Source organism: Oncorhynchus nerka, linkage group LG26 (assembly GCF_034236695.1).
Source record: "Oncorhynchus nerka isolate Pitt River linkage group LG26, Oner_Uvic_2.0, whole genome shotgun sequence".
Taxonomy (NCBI): Eukaryota; Metazoa; Chordata; class Actinopteri; order Salmoniformes; family Salmonidae; genus Oncorhynchus; species Oncorhynchus nerka.
Genome location: NC_088421.1, coordinates 40,480,905 through 40,495,129, shown reverse-complemented (window position 1 = coordinate 40,495,129; position 14,225 = coordinate 40,480,905). Strand labels below are relative to the sequence as shown.

Sequence of the window (14,225 nt, the reverse complement as noted above, 5' to 3'; positions counted from 1 at the left end):
CAGTCAGTGCATTTCACTAAGTTAGATAAAGAGACTTCCAGTCAGTGCATTTCACTAAGTTAGATAAAAGAGTCAGTGCATTTCACTAAGTTAGATAAAGTGCATTTCACTAAGTTAGATAAAGAGACATTTCACTAAGTCAGATGCATTTCACTAAGTTAGATAAAGAGACTTCCAGTCAGTGCATTTCACTAAGTTAGATAAAGAGACTTCCAGTCAGTGCATTTCACTAAGTTAGATAAAGAGACTTCCAGTCAGTGCATTTCACTAAGTTAGATAAGAGACTTCCAGTCAGTGCATTTCACTAAGTTAGATAAAGAGACTTCCAGTCAGTGCATTTCACTAAGTTAGATAAAGAGTCCAGTCAGTGCATTTCACTAAGTTAGATAAAGAGACTTCCAGTCAGTGCATTTCACTAAAGTTCCAGTCAGTGCAAAGAGACTTCCAGTCAGTGCATTTCACTAAGTTAGATAAAGAGACTTCCAGTCAGTGCATTTCACTAAGTTAGATAAAGAGACTTCCAGTCAGTGCATTTCACTAAGTTAGATAAAGAGACTTCCAGTCAGTGCATTTCACTAAGTTAGATAAAGAGACATTTCCAGATCAGAGACTTGCATTTCACTAAGTTAGATAAAGAGACTTCCAGTCAGTGCATTTCACTAAGTTAGATAAAGAGACTTCCAGTCAGTGCATTTCACTAAGTTAGATAAAGAGACTTCCAGTCAGTGCATTTCACTAAGTTAGATAAAGAGACTTCCAGTCAGTGCATTTCACTAAGTTAGATAAAGTCAGACTTCCAGTCAGTGCATTTCACTAAGTTAGATAAAGAGACTTCCAGTCAGTGCATTTCACTAAGTTAGATAAAGAGACTTCCAGTCAGTGCATTTCACTAAGTTAGATTCAGTAAGTTATTTCACTAAGTTAGATAAAGAGACTTCCAGTCAGTGCATTTCACTAAGTTAGATAAAGAGACTTCCAGTCAGTGCATTTCACTAAGTTAGATAAAGAGACTTCCAGTCAGTGCATTTCACTAAGTTAGATAAAGAGACTTCCAGTCAGTGCATTTCACTAAGTTAGATAAAGAGACTTCCAGTCAGTGCATTTCACTAAGTTAGATAAAGAGACTTCCAGTCAGTGCATTTCACTAAGTTAGATAAAGAGACTTCCAGTCAGTGCATTTCACTAAGTTAGATAAAGAGACTTCCAGTCAGTGCATTTCACTAAGTTAGATAAAGAGACTTCCAGTCAGTGCATTTCACTAAGTTAGATAAGAGACTTCCAGTCAGTGCATTTCATTCACTAAGTTAGATAAAGAGACTTCCAGTCAGTGCATTTCACTAAGTTAGATAAAGAGACTTCCAGTCAGTGCATTTCACTAAGTTAGATAAAGAGACTTCCAGTCAGTGCATTTCACTAAGTTAGATAAAGAGACTTCCAGTCAGTGCATTTCACTAAGTTAGATAAAGAGACTTCCAGTCAGTGCATTTCACTAAGTTAGATAAAGAGACTTCCAGTCAGTGCATTTCACTAAGTTAGATAAAGAGACTTCCAGTCAGTGCATTTCACTAAGTTAGATAAAGAGACTTCCAGTCAGTGCATTTCACTAAGTTAGATAAAGAGACTTCCAGTCAGTGCATTTCACTAAGTTAGATAAAGAGACTTCCAGTCAGTGCATTCACTAAGTTAGATAAAAGACTTCCAGTCAGTGCATTTCAAAGTTAGATAAAGAGACTTCCAGTCAGTGCATTTCACTAAAAGTTAGATAAAGTTAGATAAAGAGACTTCCAGTCAGTGCATTTCACTAAGTTAGATAAAGAGACTTCCAGTCAGTGCATTTCACTAAGTTAGATAAGAGACTTCCAGTCAGTGCATTTCACTAAGTTAGATAAAGAGACTTCCAGTCAGTGCATTTCACTAAGTTAGATAAGAGACTTCCAGTCAGTGCATTTCACTAAGTTAGATAAAGAGACTTCCAGTCAGTGCATTTCACTAAGTTAGATAAAGAGACTTCCAGTCAGTGCATTTCACTAAGTTAGATAAAGAGACTTCCAGTCAGTGCATTTCACTAAGTTAGATAAAGAGACTTCCAGTCAGTGCATTTCACTAAGTTAGATAAAGAGACTTCCAGTCAGTGCATTTCACTAAGTTAGATAAAGAGACTTCCAGTCAGTGCATTTCACTAAGTTAGATAAAGAGACTTCCAGTCAGTGCATTTCACTAAGTTAGATAAAGAGACTCCAGTCAGTGCATTTCACTAAGTTAGATAAAGAGACTTCCAGTCAGTGCATTTCACTAAGTTAGATAAAAACTTCCAGAGTGCATTTCTAAGTTAGATAAAGAGACTTCAGTGCATTTCACTAAGTTAGATAAAGAGACTTCCAGTCAGTGCATTTCACTAAGTTAGATAAAGAGACTTCCAGTCAGTGCATTTCACTAAGTTAGATAAAGAGACTTCCAGTCAGTGCATTTCACTAAGTTAGATAAAGAGACTTCCAGTCAGTGCATTTCACTAAGTTAGATAAAGAGACTTCCAGTCAGTGCATTTCACTAAGTTAGATAAAGAGACTTCCAGTCAGTGCATTTCACTAAGTTAGATAAAGAGACTTCCAGTCAGTGCATTTCACTAAGTTAGATAAAGAGACTTCAGTCAGTCAGTGCATTTCACTAAGTTAGATAAAGTCAGACTTCCAGTCAGTGCATTTCACTAAGTTAGATAAAGAGACTTCCAGTCAGTGCATTTCACTAAGTTAGATAAAGAGACTTCCAGTCAGTGCATTTCACTAAGTTAGATAAAGAGACTTCCAGTCAGTGCATTTCACTAAGTTAGATAAAGAGACTTCCAGTCAGTGCAGTCAGTGCATTTCACTAAGTTAGATTTCAGTCTAAGTTAGATAAAGAGACTTCCAGTCAGTGCATTTCACTAAGTTAGATAAAGAGACTTCCAGTCAGTGCATTTCACTAAGTTAGATAAAGAGACTTCCAGTCAGTGCATTTCACTAAGTTAGATAAAGAGACTTCCAGTCAGTGCATTTCACTAAGTTAGATAAAGAGACTTCCAGTCAGTGCATTTCACTAAGTTAGATAAAGAGACTTCCAGTCAGTGCATTTCACTAAGTTAGATAAAGAGACTTCCAGTCAGTGCATTTCACTAAGTTAGATAAAGAGACTTCCAGTCAGTGCATTTCACTAAGTTAGATAAAGAGACTTCCAGTCAGTGCATTTCACTAAGTTAGATAAAGAGACTTCCAGTCAGTGCATTTCACTAAGTTAGATAAAGAGACTTCCAGTCAGTGCATTTCACTAAGTTAGATAAAGAGACTTCCAGTCAGTGCATTTCACTAAGTTAGATAAAGAGACTTCCAGTGCATTTCACTAAGTTAGATAAAGAGACTTCCAGTCAGTGCATTTCACTAAGTTAGATAAAGAGACTTCCAGTCAGTGCATTTCACTAAGTTAGATAAAGAGACTTCCAGTCAGTGCATTTCACTAAGTTAGATAAAGAGATGTCCAGTCAGTGCATTTCACTAAGTTAGATAAAGAGACTTCCAGTCAGTGCATTTCACTAAGTTAGATAAAGAGACTTCCAGTCAGTGCATTTCACTAAGTTAGATAAAGAGACTTCCAGTCAGTGCATTTCACTAAGTTAGATAAAGAGACTTCCAGTCAGTGCATTTCACTAAGTTAGATAAAGAGACTTCAGTCAGTGCATTTCACTAAGTTAGATAAAGTGCATTTCACTAAGTTAGATAAAGAGACTTCCAGTCAGTGCATTTCACTAAGTTAGATAAAGAGACTTCCAGTCAGCATTTCACTTCCAGTCAGTGCATTTCACTAAGTTAGATAAAGAGACTTCCAGTCAGTGCATTTCACTAAGTTAGATAAAGAGACTTCCAGTCAGTGCATTTCACTAAGTTAGATAAAGAGACTTCCAGTCAGTGCATTTCACTAAGTTAGATAAAGAGACTTCCAGTCAGACTAAGTTCCAGTCAGTCAGTGCATTTCACTAAGTTAGATAAAGAGACTTCCAGTCAGTGCATTTCACTAAGTTAGATAAAGAGACTTCCAGTCAGTGCATTTCACTAAGTTAGATAAAGAGACTTCCAGTCAGTGCATTTCACTAAGTTAGATAAAGAGACTTCCAGTCAGTGCATTTCACTAAGTTAGATAAAGAGACTCCAGTCAGTGCATTTCAGTTAGATAAAGAGACATTTCACTAAGTTAGATAAAGAGACTTCCAGTCAGTGCATTTCACTAAGTTAGATAAAGAGACTTCCAGTCAGTGCATTTCACTAAGTTAGATAAAGAGACTTCCAGTCAGTGCATTTCACTAAGTTAGATAAAGAGACTTCCAGTCAGTGCATTTCACTAAGTTAGATAAAGAGACTTCCAGTCAGTGCATTTCACTAAGTTAGATAAAGAGACTTCCAGTCAGTGCATTTCACTAAGTTAGATAAAGAGACTTCCAGTCAGTGCATTTCACTAAGTTAGATAAAGAGACTTCCAGTCAGTGCATTTCACTAAGTTAGATAAAGAGACTTCCAGTCAGTGCATTTCACTAAGTTAGATAAAGAGACTTCCAGTCAGTGCATTTCACTAAGTTAGATAAAGAGACTTCCAGTCAGTGCATTTCACTAAGTTAGATAAAGAGACTTCCAGTCAGTGCATTTCACTAAGTTAGATAAAGAGACTTCCAGTCAGTGCATTTCACTAAGTTAGATAAAGAGACTTCCAGTCAGTGCATTTCACTAAAAGTTAGATAAAGAGATAAAGAGACTTCCAGTCAGTGCATTTCACTAAGTTAGATAAAGAGACTTCCAGTCAGTGCATTTCACTAAGTTAGATAAAGAGACTTCCAGTCAGTGCATTTCACTAAGTTAGATAAAGAGACTTCCAGTCAGTGCATTTCACTAAGTTAGATCACTTCCAGTCAGTGCATTTCACTAAGTTAGATAAAGAGACTTCCAGTCAGTGCATTTCACTAAGTTAGATAAAGAGACTTCCAGTCAGTGCATTTCACTAAGTTAGATAAAGAGACTTCCAGTCAGTGCATTTCACTAAGTTAGACTTCCAGTCAGTGCATTTCACTAAGTTAGATAAAGAGACTTCCAGTCAGTGCATTTCACTAAAGAGACTTCCAGTCAGCATTTCACTGTTAGATTTCAGTCAGTGCATTTCACTAAGTTAGATAAAGAGACTTCCAGTCAGTGCATTTCACTAAGTTAGATAAAGAGACTTCCAGTCAGTGCATTTCACTAAGTTAGATAAAGAGATGTCCAGTCAGTGCATTTCACTAAGTTAGATAAAGAGACTTCCAGTCAGTGCATTTCACTAAGTTAGATAAAAGACTTCCAGACTAAGTTAGATAAAGAGATGTCCAGTCAGTGCTAAGTTAGATAAAGAGATTTCACTAAGTTAGATAAAGAGACTTCCAGTCAGTGCATTTCACTAAGTTAGATAAAGAGACTTCCAGTCAGTGCATTTCACTAAGTTAGATAAAGAGACTTCCAGTCAGTGCATTTCACTAAGTTAGATAAAGAGATGTCCAGTCAGTGCATTTCACTAAGTTAGATAAAGAGACTTCCAGTCAGTGCATTTCACTAAGTTAGATAAAGAGACTTCCAGTCAGTGCATTTCACTAAGTTAGATAAAGAGCATTTCACTTCCAGTCAGTGCATTTCACTAAGTTAGATAAAGAGACTTCCAGTCAGTGCATTTCACTAAGTTAGATAAAAGACTTTAGTGCATTTCACTAAAGATAAAGAGACTTCCAGTCAGTGCATTTCACTAAGTTAGATAAAGATAAAGAGACTTCCAGTCAGTGCATTTCACTAAGTTAGATAAAGAGACTTCCAGTCAGTGCATTTCACTAAGTTAGATAAAGAGACTTCCAGTCAGTGACTAAGTTAGATAAAGAGATGTCCAGTCAGTGCATTTCACTAAGTTAGATAAAGAGACTTCCAGTCAGTGCATTTCACTAAGTTAGATAAAGAGACTTCCAGTCAGTGCATTTCACTAAGTTAGATAAAGCAAACAGGAGTTGTTCTGGCTCAGACAAGGCTTACCTACTTTACATGAGAAACAATGGTCCCACCTTCACACCCTGATCAGTAGATAACAAAGTATTTTAGTCGCCTAGATATGTATATCAACCTACTGGTCAAAAGAAGTGCACTACGTAGGAAATAGAGTGCCATTTGGTATTTAGCCAAAGTTAGTAGTTGAACGATGGTATTGCTGACTGACCTCTCTTTCTCCTCCCCTAACAGACAGTTCCTGTGGAGCTTCCGGCTGCCTGGCGAGGCCCAGAAGATCGACCGCATGATGGAGGCTTTCGCCCAGAGATACTGCCAGTGCAACCCTGGTGTCTTCCAGTCCACAGGTAGGACCACAGGCTTGGACCTCAGTACCAGGCATGTAGTGAAGGGTCAACGAGATAAAGCATTGTTACAGCTAGGGCCACCGCCTGTCATGGTGATGGACAATTGAAGGGTTAATCCAGGGGTTTTGCTTTCTGACCCACCGTTTGAATTTTCTAGCGGAGAGGATATGTATGAGGGGATATACGGAGAGGGATATACGGTAGGAGTATGAGGGGATATACAGTACGAGGGGATATACAGTATGAGGGGATATACGAGGGGATATATGAGGGGATATACGGTAGGAGGGGGATATACAGTAGGAGGGGATATACAGAGAAGGGGTAGGAGGGGATATACGGTAGGAGGGGATATACGGTATGAGGGGATATACGGTAGGAGGGGATATACAGTAGAGGGGATATACAGTATGAGGGGATATACGGTATGAGGGGATATACGGTATGAGGGGATATACGGTAGGAGGGGATATACGGTAGGAGGGGATATACGGTAGGAGGGGATATACGGTATGAGGGGATATACGGTAGGAGGGGATATACAGTAGGAGGGGATATACAGTAGGAGGGGATATACAGTAGGAGGGGATATACAGTATGAGGGGATATACAGTATGGTGCGGTGTTTGAACCCAGGCCTGGTGTGGTGTGTGAACCCAGGCCTGGTGGGGTGTGTGAACCCAGGCCTGGTGGGGTGTGTGAACCCAGGCCTGTTGGGGTGTGTGAACCCAGGCCTGGTGGGGTGTTTACTGGAAGGGTGTTTGGTGTGTTGTTACATGGATGCAGATGGATGTGAATAATTCATGGTCTTCTCTCTCTGAGACAAACAGGACAAATAATGGAAATGCTACTGCTACTGCTGTGTCAGCCAGCCTCTGACCACATTGTCTCTCTGCACACGCCTGCATACACACACGCGCACACACACACACACACACACACACACACACACACACACACACACACATGTATGCACACACCACGCACACATGTATGCACACACCGCACAGACATACACACATGCATGCACAAAGACACACACACACACTGAGAGTCACACACACACACACTGAGCAACACACACACACACTGAGCAACACACACACACACTGAGCGACACACACACACTTAGCGACACATACACAAACTGAGCGACACACACACTGAGCGACACACACACAAACTGAGCGACACACACACACACTGAGCGACACACACACAAACTGAGCGACACACACACACACACTGAGAGTCACACACACACACTGAGCAACACACACACAGACTTAGCGACCAACACACTCTTTCATGCGGGTCCAGCTCACTCTCTTCCTTAACAGGGTCTCTCTCTCTGAATCTAGTCTCCTGTCCTTTAAGCTCCAGTCATTTACATGTTTTGATCCTATTGTCCCGGAGAATCTTTATTCCGAAGTTGTCGTGGTAACACTTTATATTTGCGAGCACTGCAGCTGACCATCAATCACTCCGGTATAAATTGTGTCGGCTGTGTGGTGAAAAAAGAAAAATCCACTATTCACGTGTCCAATAACAGTGTTTTGGTTGTAATGGAGACAGTGCTGTTTGTTTCTGGGACTGTGTCCAGGCATCTATCTGTATGACAATGTTGGGCTCCCAATTTGCAAATGTGTGCCTGTGTGTGTGCCTGAATGCTTGTGTGTGTCTGTATGTAATGTGTGTGTGTGTGTGTGTGTGTCTGTATGTATGTATGAGTGTGTGTGTGTGTTTTTCTCCAGACACCTGTTACATCCTGTCGTTTGCCATCATCATGCTGAACACCAGCCTCCACAACCCCAACGTGAAGGACAAGCCGGCCGTGGAGCGTTTCATCTCCATGAACAGAGGAATCAACGATGGAGGAGACCTTCCAGAGGACCTGCTCAGGGTGTGTGTGAACAGAGACATCAACAAGGCCTCTCCATCTCTCTGTCCACCCCTCCATCTCACGGCTGATTCCATCAGATCCCCCTGCCCCAGGGGCCATCTTCCTTCCTCTATGTCTCTCTGTCCATCCCCCTGCCCCAGGGGTCCTCTGTCTCTCTGTCCATCCCCCTGCCCCAGGGGTCCTCTGTCTCTCTGTCCATCCCCCTGCCCCAGGGGTCCTCTGTCTCTCTGTCCATCCCCCTGCCCCAAGGGTCCTCTACCTTCCTCTCTGTCTCTGTCCATCCCCCTGCCCCAGGGGTCCTCTACCTTCCTCTCCATCTCTCTGTCCATCCCCCTGCCCCAGAGGTCCTCTACCTTCCTCTCCATCTCTCTGTCCATCCCCCTGCCCCAGGGGTCCTCTACCTTCCTCTCCATCTCTCTGTCCATCCCCCTGCCCCAGGGGTCCTCTACCTTCCTCTCCGTCTCTCTGTCTCTCTCTGTCCTCAAGTCCTAGTGTTATTCTCTCCTCCACACAGAACCTGTATGACAGCATCAAGAACGAGCCCTTCAAAATCCCTGAGGACGACGGGAACGATCTCACACACACCTTCTTTAACCCAGACCGGGAGGGCTGGCTGCTTAAACTGGGTGAGCGGGACCAGACGCTGAAATAACCTTAAGAACATTTAAATAACGTTGATGTATTGAACTAATGTTGAAATCCCAAAGGTCTGTATCCTCTCCAATCCTCTCCAATATTACTGTGCCCATCGATGACTGTGTTTATGACTGTCTACCATGGTAAGGAAGGTGTGATGGATTCTATCAGACTGAAACAGAGGTCTACATACTGACCAATGGGCCCATCTTGATCAGACTGTGTGTGTGTGTGAGACGGAGTGTGATTGTGTGTTCAGTCCATATACAGTATTTGAGGGGCCCCTGCCCACCCCCAATGCATTATGGATGAGGCCCTGAGATCAGACGACCACATGTGGAGGGCTTTCAATAATGCACGACTAGGCATATTCATACACTCACTCACACATAGACGCACACACACTCATACCTACACATGATACACAGACAGACGGACGGATGCACATGCTGTACATAGAGGGACAACCTGTACAGTGGAGTATAAACCAGTGAACACATGACAACAACGCTTCCTTCCCCTCTAATGTTACAATGACTCTTTCAGGATCCCAATGATCAGTCTTCCAGCAAAGAGAAGCACATTATGTCCTGTCATCTAACCGAGACGTAGGGACTTCCTAATTCTCCACCCTGTCTGCTTCCCTGTGGATCTTACGCAGCCTCTGTTTAGATGAATTCACAATGACTCTGATATAAATTCACAATGATCTGGGCCATGTTCATTAGGTACAAAATGTTTTGCAACGGAAAATGAACATATGCGTTTCTTATTGGACAAGTCCAGGTAGTGCCTCGCTGTTACGTTCCATTTTCTCCCATTTGGTGCCTAATGAATAGGACCCTGAACTTGAATTGAAACCCTTAATCAGTGTGAGTCTTTCCCACCCTTCCAGTAAGATGAAGAAGTCTCCAATCACACTCCAGAGATACATAACTGTGAATATTGACATTCAGGTTCTACTCATTTGGGTGGAAGATGAAATAATTGGCCTGAAAGAACTGGGACCCTAGAGGAGGTGCTGTGCAATGCGTTGCTTTACACAAGTTGGCACCACTGTAACAATGCATTGAACTCAAATGATTTGGGGTGAGCAGAAGCCCCCTCTGGTGGTTGTTAATGTACTGCAGGATAACTCCTCTTAACCCAGAGCTTTATATTGAGAAATAGCCTATGATTAATCTAAATTAAACTGATCAGTTTTCATCAAATCTGATAATATAACCATGTAACCTGATGAATTTAAATATCAAAATGCCTTTTTGAAGGCCTGTTCCTCCGAGTGCCAACATTGTAAACCAGTGCATCGAGCCACTCCTCCAATCAGATGAGCAAGAAGTGGTGCTATGATTTTTTTTATAATTTAATTTGATTTTTGTTTTCTTTTTCTTCCTCGTTTGTTTGTTTGCTCCATGATTTTGGCTGTTGTCTTTCCTCAGGAGGTATGTACATCTGCTCTTCCCCAAAACCAGTTCATCTTCTCAGCTCTCGGTGCTTTCGGTGGTCCGCCATTGCTTCCGTTCTCCTTCATTTATTTCCGTTCTACGCTTTGAACGTTTTGTTGTTGTTATTTGTGGATTTTGTTGCTGTTGGGTTTCCTTGTTCCGCCATCATCGACTGAATCTACTATTAATTGTATGTTTGTATGTTTGTTGGTCTTCCATTGAGCTGGTGGTTTGTCCACGTGCTTCTCTCTCTCTCTGTGTATTGGTCGCCGGGCGGTTGCTAGGTGCTTTGCCTGGTTAGGCCGCTCGGGGAACAACATGGTGCCCATTCTGTTTTGTAGTGAAGAGTTTGACCTCTCTGTGATGCTGTGGTGATTGACCTTTTCAGTCTCCGTGTTTTGGCGGGCTGCAGTATTCCTCTTTCCAGAGAGAACACGACAAAGGCTTTGAAGACAGATCTACGAATATACGTCGTTTTGAATTAGCAACCAATTAGCTACCATTTAGGAACATATTGAAAATTGACCAGCATTTTAGATTGCGAATATTAAATCAGAAGTTCTGGCTGACAAGAACCATGTCTGCTGTTGATATCTCTTTAATGGGATCATATGAGGGGAATACTGCAGCTACACCAACTGGTTCCAGCTCTGCTCTCTCCGTCATGCTGTTAATGACCTGAAGGGTGATGGTCTGGCTTTGGCCCGGTCTGGCTTTGGCCTGGGCTGGTGTGGCTTTGGTCTGGTGCAGACATGGGTTCAAATAACATTTGTTATCTTCCAAATACTTCAGCAGCTCTTGATTGAGCTTGCCTGGCACCTGGCACAATGGAACCAAAAGTACAAAATGCTCCAGGCAGGATCACTCAAACGCTCAAAGTATTTGAAAGAAAACAACTACTGTGATCCCAGGTCTGGTCTGGTCTGGTGTGGTGCTGGACTGGACTGGACTGGACTACAGTGAGGTGGGGGTGGGGAGAATGGAGAATGGGGGATGTGTGTTGAGAAGGGGAGGTTAGGAGGGGAGTGGGGACCAACTGGGACTATCTATGGAACTGCATAAGTGCACTACATAATTAGTGTTTAGAATATAGGCTACATACTAGCTAGTGTGTTTAGGAATAGAGATTGAATAATCTGATAGGACCAAGGAAAGCACATTTAACTTGTCATGTAAATCCAGAGCTCTTCCTCATCAATTTAAAAGTAATTTTGACAACCAAGTTGCCCCTGTTAATCACAGTATGATACAATTATAAAATGTATTTTATGTGACTTGAAGCTGGTGGTGAAAAGAGACCAGTGCTGAACATGTCCTGGGTCATGTTCAGTGGGGCACAGCATGGCAAAATTCAGCTGTTACAGTACCTCACTGTTTCACTCCATTTCAAAAACATTCTCTCATTACTAAACATGACCCAGGTCCCTCCTAACCTTCCCTGTTCTGACCCCCCTGTGCATGGGCGATCGCTCCTCCTCCACTCCTCCCCAGCCCGGCACCCCCTGACCTGCCTGCACCAACCAACAAAAATCTCCTCGGGCAAAGCCGCCTTGTCTGGGACATTTTTTGCCAGGGTCCTCGCTCTCTGAGTGACTGACAGGAACTGAAGTGGTCAACCAATCATCAATCAATCACAATCTCCTCCAAGCCAATCAACTGTCATATCATCAGCTGTGAAATTCTGCCATTTGTCTCTACATGAGTCTGTCTGTCAAGTGTCGTTTCAACATTCATATGTCACATTCTGAGGACAAGATGACGATAACACAGTGACAAAATGGCGGCAAGGAGAACGTGTTTGTGGTCATGTTCCAATGTCCACACTAGCCCACTACTTAGAATACCTGCCCAATACCACAGGAGGTTGGTGGCACCTTAATTGGGGAGGACAGGCTCATGGTAATGGCTGGAGCGGAATTGGTGGAATGGTATCAAATACACCAAACACACGGTTTCCATGGTTTCCATGTGTTTGATGCCATTCCATTGGCTCCGTTCCAGACATTATTATCAGCCTTCCTCCCATCAGCAGCCTCCATTGTTTCATACTAAGAAGTGTGCTGGTATGTGGATATCGGGACGGCGATTGTTTAAGTGCCCTCTCATGACCTCTGTAGTGTGATAGCTGATCATATACATTAGCATCGCTGCTATATGATCAATACAAGTGTGTCTTTTCTGGCCTGTTGTGATCAACACTTCTGTTAGATGGTGTCCACAACACTGCTCTTCTGTCTTGGGAGATGGCTTTTCTTAGTGTGTCTGTTTAGTGTCTTCATACTAACATTGGTGGTGGTGTAACAGTTCAACGACCTTGGCACTTTCAGTAGAGCCAGACATTGAACAGCCAGACATTGAACAGCCAGGCATTGAACAGCCAGGCATTGAACAGCCAGGCATTGAACAGCCAGGCATTGAACAGCCAGACATTGAACAGCCAGACATTGAACAGCCAGACATTGAACAGCCAGGCATTGAACAGCCAGGCATTGAACAGCCAGACATTGAACAGCCAGACATTGAACAGCCAGACATTGAACAGCCAGACATTGAACAGCCAGACATTGAACAGCCAGACAAGCATTTATGTCATCATATTGATTTGTCTTTAATGAAAAATGGTATGTATGGTGTTTTCTCCTGGAGCATGTAGGTGTGTGTCCATGTACACGGTGTGTCCATACCATTTAGTTTTGATGGAGGGTATTTAGACTTAGAGGAGGAAAAAGGGGTCCCTTAAACAGACAGAAATATTGTCCAGAAATGACCTAATTGGACAGAAAGGTGTCTTCAGACAGTACATTGACTGGTGTTTATATCATATATCACTGTGAATACGGCCAAAGACAGAAAGTTCCAGCCAGAGATTCCTATAGAGTGAGTAGCCTACTAGCATATCTCCAGGTTAGCTCCAGTCCCCCCCAGACGCTGTTTATTGGCATCTCTTCCTCCCAGCGTGAGCTAGCTGCTAGCTGCCATCTGCTGCTCTGATCAGGTTTCTCCCTAACAGGAGGTGGCGGTGCGGTCGGGGGTCTGCCACAGATCACTGAGCTGCTGAGTTAACCAGAGACACCATGCCGGGTGTGAAAGAGGCAAAGGATTTGAGCCAATTGTTAGTAGTACTATTTGACATTCCCCATAGTAGGATCTCATTAACTCTTGGAGGTCTAAACTTTAACAAGTGTTTGGTTTTATATCCCAGCTATCCCAGCTAGGGGCGACAGGGTAGCCTAGTGGTTAGAGCGTTGGCCTAGTAACCCGAAGGTTGCAAGTTCAAAACCCGAGCTGACAAGGTACAAATCTGTCGTTCTGCCCCTGAACAGGCAGTTAACCCACTGTTCCTAGGCCGTCATTGAAAATAAGAATTTGTTCTTAACTGACTTGCCTAGTTAAATAAAGGTCAAATTAAAAAATTAAAAATCTCATTTAGAGGTTGTCTACTCTGAGAGACTGTTGATCTCCTTTAGAGGTTGTCTACTCTGAGAGACTGTTGATCTCCTTTAGAGGTTGTCTACTCTGAGAGACTGTTGATCTCCTTTAGAGGTTGTCTACTCTGGGAGGCTGTTGATCTCCTTTAGAAGTTGTCTACTCTGGGAGACTGTTGATCTCCTTTAGAGGTTGTCTACTCTGAGAGGCTGTTGATCTCCTTTAGAGGTTGTCTACTCTGAGAGGCTGTTGATCTCCTTTAGAGGTTGTCTACTCTGAGAGGCTGTTGATCTCCTTTAGAGGTTGTCTACTCTGAGAGACTGTTGATCTCCTTTAGAGGTTGTCTACTCTGAGAGGCTGTTGATCTCCTTTAGAGGTTGTCTACTCTGAGAGGCTGTTGATCTCCTTTAGAGGTTGTCTACTCTGAGAGGCTGTT

The 14,225-nt window shown here is 42.5% G+C and overlaps 1 protein-coding gene across 4 annotated transcripts in view; it reads left to right on the top strand.

Annotated features, from left to right (window-relative positions):
• Positions 1–14,225, top strand: part of cyth1a (cytohesin 1a) — a 141,814-nt gene that overhangs the window by 115,110 nt on the left and 12,479 nt on the right. For 3 of the 4 annotated variants that reach the window (XM_065010679.1, XM_065010678.1, XM_065010680.1), the window contains exons 7-9: positions 6,267–6,379; positions 8,134–8,282; positions 8,797–8,909. In XM_065010679.1, the coding sequence (XP_064866751.1) occupies positions 6,267–6,379; positions 8,134–8,282; positions 8,797–8,909 (375 nt within the window). The remainder of the gene's footprint in view (positions 1–6,266; positions 6,380–8,133; positions 8,283–8,796; positions 8,910–14,225) is intronic. The other variant, XM_065010677.1, reaches the window with a different exon arrangement.